Source organism: Hyposmocoma kahamanoa, unplaced genomic scaffold (genome assembly GCF_003589595.1).
Source record: "Hyposmocoma kahamanoa isolate Upper Pololo Valley unplaced genomic scaffold, ASM358959v1 230, whole genome shotgun sequence".
Classification (NCBI taxonomy): Eukaryota; Metazoa; Arthropoda; class Insecta; order Lepidoptera; family Cosmopterigidae; genus Hyposmocoma; species Hyposmocoma kahamanoa.
Genome location: NW_020653749.1, coordinates 517,319 through 527,675, shown reverse-complemented (window position 1 = coordinate 527,675; position 10,357 = coordinate 517,319). Strand labels below are relative to the sequence as shown.

General features: G+C 35.2%; 1 protein-coding gene across 1 annotated transcript; it reads left to right on the top strand.

The window, feature by feature from the left end:
• Positions 1 to 1,075: 1,075 nt before the first annotated feature.
• On the top strand, positions 1,076 to 4,854 carry LOC113228379 (protein toll-like). The gene is made up of 4 exons (XM_026461656.1): positions 1,076 to 1,135; positions 2,999 to 3,103; positions 3,421 to 3,582; positions 4,042 to 4,854. The coding sequence occupies exons 1-4, from the start codon at positions 1,076 to 1,078 to the stop codon at positions 4,852 to 4,854; spliced, it is 1,140 nt and encodes a 379-aa protein (XP_026317441.1).
• The last annotated feature ends 5,503 nt before the right edge of the window (positions 4,855 to 10,357 follow it).

Here is a 10,357-nt window from a genome sequence, read left to right as displayed (position 1 = left end):
TTTTTATTATCTCCAGTGTCAAGTCCTGTATAGTGGCGAAATAGGGGATATTTCAATAAAACTTAGACGTAATTCCACGTACTTATGAGGTCGGTTTTTTTAGTACTCTGTACTGAGATTATTTTTAATATCAACTGAACTGTTAGCTAGTAGTTTCGTTTGTAAAAAAATAAATTCTGAAAAAAGCCAGTGTCCCTGCTAAGACCCGCGCAATAAAACCGATTCAATACGGGGAAAATTTGAATTGTAGCTGAGGTAGTATCAACTCTTAACCTTACTTCCAGGATTTTCTTTAGCATGAAAATATTTGATTAACTGGCGTTCTAAATTTGCTCTTGTATTCAAAAAACTTATGAACGGACTCGTCAGCTTTAAGTTACGATGTAATTCGCACCCTTGGGGTAATAAGATTGTGATGGTGTGACCTCCTTACACCGTCATCCCACCTTTTTGTATCGTATCATTTTTTCCTTTGCTTGTATTTCAATTTTAAATTTTAATTGTTCCATCTTCCTTCGCTTTTTCATTTTTGCTTCGTACCACGGTGACTCTCTGCGCGATCGCGGTAGCAAAAACATCTACTTTCTTATTTTTGAACCGTTTACATTTTAAGATATTAATTGTACTGAATAAATTCCTATAAACCGGACTTTCGTCTTTTCAACTGCTAAAACTCGCTAAGTAAGACGTATGGCTGCGGGGGCTGCGGAGGCTATTAATACCCTTGGACCAGGCTATATTACTGCTATCCAGGCTATTTTGTAGTGTACAAGTACAAGTCACAAGGTCACATCTGCAAAATGACAACTTTTTAGAAGAGAGGTTTAAAGATTCTACGAACGAAATTAGTCGATAACTTTTTTATGTTTAAATTGGAAAGTTTACTTTGTATTATTTTTATAACGATGATACCATTTTTACATATGATCTGACGTGGTTTTATTTTACCAAGTGTAAAAAGGCTTTAGCAAAAACAAAATTATTTTCAGAAATGAAAGTTTTCCGCTAGTAGCAGACATAGAGTTCTCGGACAATGATTTATGGAACGTTTTTCCCATTGGTAAGATGTTGCTACATGTACGGCTTCTCACGAACGCCACTTTATCCAATAACCCAAGGTTGGACCTCTGCACAGGTGAGCTTTTATCAAAATATGAACCGATAACTCGAGAGAACTGCTAACCTCCTCACTACAGATTGTAGCTCTGAAATCTGGATGACGTTGATCAATAGCATGAATGATGACTTACGATAAGAAATAAACTAGGATTCAACCGAGCCCAAAACCCACTCATCTGTATATCTATGCAAATGCAATGCAAGGAAAATGCCAGCCTTTGAATCTCTCCTCCATCCTGTTATGAGTTGCAGCCCACTTTAGATACGGTCCTAAATCTTTTTTTAGTCCTAAAGCTTTTTTTTTTAAATCTAGTTGTTATTTCAGCACAACCATCAGATGATGACCCTTGGGAATTATGGATGCCTAATTTAAAAAGATTAGTGGCGACCCATACTGCAACCACTAGCATGTGTTTTCAAAACTTACAAAGTGTATCACTTGTACTTCTTGACTTGTCAAGTTGCAAAATCAACGCTTTAGATGTAAGTATCATTTCACTTTCTACTTCTTAGTGTGCTGTTTCTCTGCAAAGGTTGGCGACCATCGTGGCTATTTCCATTTTTGAAGCTGCCGTGTGGTAAGATTGAACCAGTCTCCCAAATTCTTCAACCAAGAGGTTTTCTGTCTGCCACGATTACGCTCTCCTTGGATCTTCCATTGCATTATTAGTCGAAGAATCCGATATCTATTGTCTCCTCATTACGTGGCCAAAATTATAACTTCCTTTCCTTTACAGTTCCTAGTATTTCCGCCTTTTTTCCCCTTTGATGACCCTTTGGATCTCAACATTGGTGACTCTTTGGACAAGATAAGCATACGTCATTTTACAGATGTATTTCGTTCAGTGTTAAAGACAGTATCAAAGTTGTATTGGACTGACTGTTTTAAATATGGATACATCACCGCACCTACCTCTCACTTGATTAGGCTAGGTATACAAAATTCCATTTATTACAAAGCAGCAAATAATTAATTAGCCTTCTTTATTCGTATCTATTTATCCATATCAATGTCTGTAAGAACGGGCATCGCCATTGCTGTCTTTAAAGGGTGTAAACGACTCTGAGCTTGTCTTGATTCGTGATTTGTTAATAGGGTTATGCATTGGTGGAGGGTTTTACTTAGCTCTTTCATATAGGCCCTTTTGTTCCGAATACCTTTTACTCGGTCTTTTCAAGGATTTGTCTTTCATTAATCTACTTGCACAATATCCTTTTGATAGTTCACAGGGTTACCTAGATTCAACACCAGCCAACTAGAGCTTCGTTTAAATCACAACGCCATTGAACGAGTGTCGTTTGAGCATGCTGACTACAACAAATTACTACAGGTACTATCCTTATTAAACTGTCAGACCCAGTTAGGTTCGTAACTTCTTAATCTTAGGTACATGAAATTCTAAAGCATGGTGATGTACCAAAAAGTCCCAACCAACTGTGTAACTTTAGCATAATACATCTTCCTTACGAAACCCCATATACTGCAGAGCGTGTATGGCTTGATACTTCACTTCCTTGCTGCTTGTAATTTATGGTGTGATATAGTATGGAATGGTATAGTATAAGTATGGTATGGTATGGTGTGACGGGTTGGTATCGGCAACTCAATACCAGGCGCCTATTTTGCGTGTAGTGGGTGCAGGGTCCTACTTGTACCACCTAAGCTCCTATAGGTAGGAATCTCAGCAACCTCCTAGGTTTGCTGAAGACTTCGGGGAGTGACCTGGATACTCGGTATTTCGCCCTGTAGTTGGTCACGCTGTTTGTATTATTCATGATTCTTTACGAGTGAAATAAATTTGGTTCTAGTCTACTACCCTGACAAATTATTGTATTTCACAAGTATGTCTTTAATTTCCAATATTATTTTCGTGCACAGAACAGAATTATGGATCAGCCACGCGAATTAAGTCTACGTGAATTGCATCTACAAGGAAATCGTATCAAGGAATTCACCGCCAACGGCATACCCGACAAACTAAAGGTTTGTATTTTATCAATTAGTTTTTTCCAACTGATAATATTCAATCAATTAATTGCATGTTAGAATCCTAAAAATGTGAGTGGATATTTGTTATTTACTATCGATTCTTAAAAGATCTTTCATAAATATTGAGTGTGTGCGTTATTAAATAACACAACACATTGATGTTTTTGATGATCTTAAAGGTAAATATTGAGAATCTAATGAGCCGAGAGAAATAGAACGCAATCAACACTGGCACACGTATGAACTCGTAAAACGTATGAGACTTCTATGGAGTTCTTGTTTTTATTAACTTACTAATTGTTTGATTTCAGTTCTTAGACTTAAGTTTCAATCGCATCTCTTACATCGACAGCATGACAGCAACCGCGCTGTTCTCGTCAAAAGAGAGACGCATTAAGCTAGCTGGTAACAGCTTTATGTGCGACTGTCAGAACCAGGGTTTTCTTAGTATCTTAAATGAAAATAAGGAGCAGGTAAATTATTTTCTACCATGTCGTAGTTCAAAATTTTCTGGAATGGAATGGAATCTGTAACTATTGCATTAGTTTAATATAGGTAACGAATTCACAAGTGTCTATATGTTGTAGTTTTTTTATAACAACTCGGGATTCCAGGTTGATAATTTTTTTTCAAAAGTACTCGGCTACAAATTAGCCCACCAATAAAGCCCACCTTGCTGAATTTCTAAATACACTACCTTTATATCGTGGATACATACTTAGATTCATTAAAATACTTGTAATTAAAAAACTAAGTAGTGGGACGACAAAGTCATTCGCCTAATGGTAAGCTAGCTACACGGCTGTGAATATTAGGCATATGTTTTAATGTCAAGTTATTTAGTTTTCTTTGGATGTAGATCTTAGTGGAACTATAGGGTGAAATCAGAAATTAACTCAATATTTGAAATCTGCAACCGTGTTTTCTTTCAGGTGGATGACTACAACAAACTCGTCTGCAAAGAAGACGGCACTTTAATAAGTAATTTTACTGCCTCTGCGTTCTGTGTTATTGAAGAACAGCCACAATTAGCACTTATCCATATCTTACTCCCAATCTTACTCGCTGTCGTAGTCTTGACCGTCTTAGCTGTTCCTGTATATTTACGATATGGAGAAGCCATTAAGAACATCTTATATACTAGAGGTTTGTGTCTATTCTGTTTGAAAGAAGAGCTGTTGGACGAGAACCGTCCTTTTGACATTTTTATCTCTTTCTCCCACGAAGATGAAGACTACGTCTTGAATAAGTTACTGCCGATGTTAGAAAAGGAAAACTATAAAGCGTGTGTTCACATGCGAAATTGGATTATTGGAGAGTGGATTCCGAAGCAAATTTCGGTATCAATAGAAGTCTCGCGGCGTACGTTGATAGTTCTGTCCAGAAAGTTTGTGAAGTCCTTGTGGGGGATGCTGGAGTTCCGCATGGCACATGCCAGTATGCTTCATGAGGGTAAGGCGAGGTTGATCGTTGTGGTGTTGGATGATGTTGTGAAGGAGGAGCAATTGGACCCTGAGCTGAAGAACTATCTCCGGACCAACACGTATTTAGAGACGAACGATCCGTGGTTCTGGGAAAGATTGCGATCTGCGCTGCCGCGACGAGGACGATCTCAACTCGAGAAAAATCAGCGGGTGCCAATGGATGTCGCTAATGACTTTGGACCATATGGCGCTGTTACGCCTGTTGTTCAAAAGGACTTCATTGACTCTAGTGTATTATCTAACGAATTAAGTGAGTCTTGAGAGACGCGATGCATTTAAGTACACTGTAAGGATATTTATTTTATTGAATATCATGATGTTTTTACTTCCATGATATTCATATATTTCATGTGAAAATACTGAACTTGTTTGTTATTATTTTTGATACAAATATCGAACAAACACAAAGAAAAATTTCTTCGATTCGGGTGGACTTGAACCAGCTTTTGTTTGTAGAAAGTAATTTTTTTTTTATTTTTTTTTATTTTTTTTATTAAGGAATAACAACAGCCAACTTAAATACGTCTTACAACAAACAATATTTGTCTTAAATAACTTAGGCCAAAATAGTTATCCACAATGACATAAATTTTGAAGCCTTATAAACGAACAGAACAAAACAAAATTAGTAGTGAGCTTATACAATTTTAAATTAATTTTTAATTAAGGTTTAAATTAAAGTCTACAATAACTTATTTGTCGTGGTTATACATATATTACAAACAATAATAAAACATATATTAGTGACATATACTTAAGATATAACTAATGATATATGATAGAATATATAATCGATAACATGTATTTATATAATTATATAAAATTAAATCTTTAAATCTAAAAAAAAAACAATACTTTAAATTAGTTTAAATTAGTTATTAACACATTAAATAAAAACAAACGTACAGATTATGTGACGTGTAAAGATGTTCAAAAACTGTAGAAATTTGTAGAAAAACCATTTGTAGAAATGGTGTAGATGTTACGTATACATTTGATCTACAGATTTGCAGATTTGCAGATTTTGTAGGTATTTGTTTGATCTTTGTATTAGTGTACTGTAATACGTGTCTTGTTTTTCGCCTATATTCATCTCTCGTCGCGACGCTTCGACTCTGCGCCAGTGTGAGTTGAGTCTAAGGATTTTAAGTCTTGATATCAAAGCCAAAGATTGTAAAGTTAAAATTAAATTTGTGTTCTATATATATTTTAGAAATTTGTAAATTTATTAAACAACACCCTGACTTTTACACTAACACTGACGACCTGCCTCAACGACACACTTTTAGACCACGCAATAGATTGCTTCTGCCACGATCTCGGCTACACATACACAGCTCAAGTCCCCATTCGATGTCGGTGAGGATATTCAATGAGCTCCCGCCTAATATTAAAAACGAGGAAAAGTATTCACTGTTTCTAAATAAATTAAAATTACATCTTATTAATAAATGTTATTACAATTTAAATGAATACTTTGATGACAAATAAAAATAATAATATTATAATAAATTTGAATAATAAATAAATGTTAATTATGTACTATAAAGTTATGCTACTGTAATCTAATTAAATTCAAACTTTCAAGTGACATAATTCTACTCATAATATGACGTATTTCTTTATTATTATATGACATTTTCTTTTTTTTTGTTTAATATTATTATTTGATAAATAACAATTTTAATTAATAATTGTAACCTCGGCCTACCTCTGCTGTTATTGTTATCCCTAATAAAGGGCTCATATGTGTAGCATTATTTTAAATTTAAGACATGTTTACCATATGAATGCAATAAATATATTGAGTATTGAGTATTGAGTATTGAATATTTTATTCAAATTAAAAATTAATTAATACACTTAGAATAATAACGCATAGAATGATAGTTTCATATCAAACGAACCGTCACAAGTGAGGCAAAAATCAAATTCATGTAGGCTAGTTTTAGTAGTAGGTTAATTTTCGGTTTTAGTGAATATTTATATAAAAATACAAATTGAAACGTATTACTTCCTTGTGGAATGTGATGTTAGTATCTATTTTATGTTTGTGTGACGTATTTTTACACTCATTTACCGCACATTTCGCCATTTTTAGCTAAAATTCTTGAGCTGTTCGCGGTGCAAGTTGACCTTGAGCACTGAAGGCCCGCCCGCTCGTGTAGGCCCATTGGGCGCGCTTCAATTTGCCTCACTTAGCGTGTGCGGACTAGGTTTCTATGCGTTATTATTCTAAGTTAATACATTTATAATTTATTTATTTTAAAATTTACGTGTAAGTTAAACAGACACATAAATAAAGTACAAGGTTTTCGCAGGGGTATAAAAAGAGAGCAGAAGCGGACAGGAGTTATTCGAACTCGACCCGTCTTCAGATAACATCACAACACAACCGGCGAAAAACCTAAACGATGCTCGTAATAAAATACAAAATGATTTTGAGAATATCACAAAATTGACACATGACAACGGCATAATCATAAACCTAGAAAAAACTAAGTGTTTGCATATACATTCTCCGTATAACGAAAGGGCAAAAAAAAACTTAAATTATGACAACTTTGGCGTTATTGGACACACCTATGAATGCTTGCATGCTGTTAGGGCCGGCTGTAAATGCGAACCATTGAAGAATGTCAAGCAATATAAGTATTTAGGATTATGGGTTGATACGAATTTCAACTGGAGTTAAAAAAGGAAAGTTCTACCAGGTAAAGAATGTATTGAATAAGCCAACATTGCTCATGGTGTATTATCCGTTGGGAGATTCTTTAATAAACTATGGTGTAAAAATCGAGTTCTTAGGTTTTCACGATTGCTACACATAGAAAATGAAACTATTTTTGCGGATTTAAATCGCGTATATTTGTTTTTTCAAACATACCGATGCCGTTTGCAGGTCCCATGGTCACGGTTGACTGAGGTGGTTCAGTCTTCAACCAGTTATGTCTAATATTGATGCATTGATGATTTCTGCTTATTCAGTTTTGCAAAAGGGTTTGAATTACGCAGTGGTCGTGTTCCATACGAAGGATTGTCTAGTTAAAAACAACATGAGAAAGGAAGATTAATAGGCAATACGAGACCTTCCGCGAAGATCCTGAATTAGTCATCCTCCGTGCAGATAAAGGTAACGCGACGATGGTCATGAATACGTCAGATTGTAACAGCAAAATAACTGCCTTACTATCGGATGAAAGCACGTATAAAAAGGTGAAGAAAGACCCTACCCGGACAAAGTCAAGAGCCTACAAACAAGATTAATTAAATATTTGGTAAACAATAAAATAAAACGCGATTGTAAGGGTGATTATAATAAATTATATTATTTTCTTAAAATACTTCCAGCCCATTTGCAATTGAAATACCAAATTGCATTAGATAATTATTGTAGTAATGAATTTAAAATACTAGTTTCCAATAAATATAAGACAAAAGGGCTCGTGAAAATGAGTTCGTATAACCTAAGGCTATGAATTACTATGAACGGATGCTAAATAAATATGTAGTACCTCGTATATATAATATGGGGTTCTTAGGTAAAAGTCCTACAACTAGTAAGCAAATTATAAAAGTTCAAATAAAAAAGGCGCTATTGAATGAAATTCTGATTTGAGAACTTGCATTTCTTATATATTATTGTAATTTGTTATTGTTGTTTTGTTAAATTAGTAAGTTTGACCTACATGAGAAGTACCTTCGCACTGCTAGGTACTTATTTAATCATTAAGTATAACTTTAACTGTGTGAGAGCGTGCTCGCCAACAAACTGTTTCCAGTTTGGCGGTAGATAGACTGTTGTAAAATGTATAACTTTTTGAAAAATAAATAAATAAAAAACAAGCATTTGTCTTTCTGTCACATTATAACGTACAGGGTCAAGAACACGTCAAGCTTTACACTTAAGACTTAAATCCAACTCCGATAAGATAAGAACGGTCCAAAGTACAACGTGTCAAGCTTGATGTGCTCTTGACTGTACGAAGACATTGAAAAGAAGTGAAAAAGCTAGTCACCTGTCTAGTGAATGAGTACTACAAGAATAAAACGTGGAAGACAAGATGCGACCACATAATACACGCCGAAGTAAACGATAGAAACGAAGACCAACTGGGCCAAGTTCAGGCAAGACCAGCTAACCAATTATGTCCTGGACCAGAGGGGATTATCGAACTTGCAGATGACAGCGGCATGCGAGTCAGATAGCGACATATAAGACTTAGAAGTTACTTCAACGGAACAGAAACTGGAGGGAGACCTGAAGATGACAATGAAAACGTGAAAATAATATCTAGACTCGGTGCCTATGGAGATAGTGATGAAGATAAAATATCAGCATCCTATGGAGGACCTTATAAACTCATCGTTGTCCATCAGGGAACAAGAAGATGGCACTGGCACCTCGTTTACATTTCTGTTGATAAACCGTAGGGATACTCTCGACTGGGACGGATTATTCGAAGCAGAACCTACAAAAATTCATGCAATAACTGTATAGCACATCTCAAGAAAAACTCACGCGAATTGTAGATGCAATTGATGAAGCCGATGAACATCAAATACGAAAACGACCTTGAACGGAAGATGAATTTCAAGGCGACAGCTTCTAACAGTTTGCGTATATTTCATTGGTCCTTGGTCAGACTGCCTCCGTGGTCGAACTGTGGTGATGCTGGTCTGCCACGCAGAGGTTCCAGGTCCGACTCCCGGGCCGGGAGAAATATTTGTATGGCATAAATTTATTTCTCTCGTAAATTTGGGTGTGATTGTTACATAAATTAAAAAGAAATAATAAAAAATGTTTTTTTCATTACTTACATAAGCATTATATTGAATCATGATGATCATATTCATATTTCCATGATTTGTATTGACATGTATGTCACTATACTTTAAAATTGTTTGGACTGGAACGTAGAAGATACCGGCTCATCCGGTTAAGAACCAATTATTACGAAATTAATGTGCGAGAGGCTGGTTTTTTATTACAGACACACACCGGCACATTTAGCGGAACAAAAAAGAAGTGAAAATATAATATAGTAACGTTTATATTTAAATAAATAAGAATTGGACATAAAGTAGCATTACAGCCTTACACAAAGTTGGATGTAACATTTTTTATGAAAAGAAACTGGCCTCAAAAGTTTGCTTATCCGTTTTCGCTGTTTTATTGCCATTGGAATTACATCTACGAGGCAAGTTTTATAGAAATCGGAACTCTTTTCTTCACGGAGGTCACTAGAGGTAACTTCATCACTTTGAAGGCTCATATTTGGCTAAAGTGACATCTATTGGTTTTGTGTTTTAATTCTACGTATAAATCTATTTAGATAACTAATTTTGCCAGTGAAGATTGGCAATTTCCGAGTAAGCAGATTTGCGGAAGTTTTTTTTCATTGGTATGTAATTATTTATGATTATGTATAAACTTTAAGAAAATTTAGTTGATATATGATCGTCCGTGTAAACTACGTTCAAATTTACAAAAAAGCTGTAGTCGTTCTTTTGCAATACATTGATAAATAAAGTGGTTACCGGCGGAAACCGCCGTTCAATAAGGGTATAGTTTATTGTAGGAAACACAAGCTGAAATTATATTTAGTTTATTTTAGATAATGGCGAGAAGGACGTATTCCAGAACGGTTATTGAATACATTTTATCAGCAGATATTAATATCCCTTCTCGTAATCATAGCAGTGCGGGTGAAGATGGTTCGGATACCGATGATCAGACCATCAATGAGAATCAAAAAAACCC

Coding starts and splice junctions, on each gene's coding strand:
- LOC113228379 (XM_026461656.1), top strand. CDS start 1,076: ATGTACGGCTTCTCACGAACGCCACTTTATCCAATAACCCAAGGTTGG. Junction 3,104..3,420: donor GCATACCCGACAAACTAAAG/GTTTGTATTTTA, acceptor GTTTGATTTCAG/TTCTTAGACTTAAGTTTCAA. Junction 3,583..4,041: donor TAAATGAAAATAAGGAGCAG/GTAAATTATTTT, acceptor GTTTTCTTTCAG/GTGGATGACTACAACAAACT.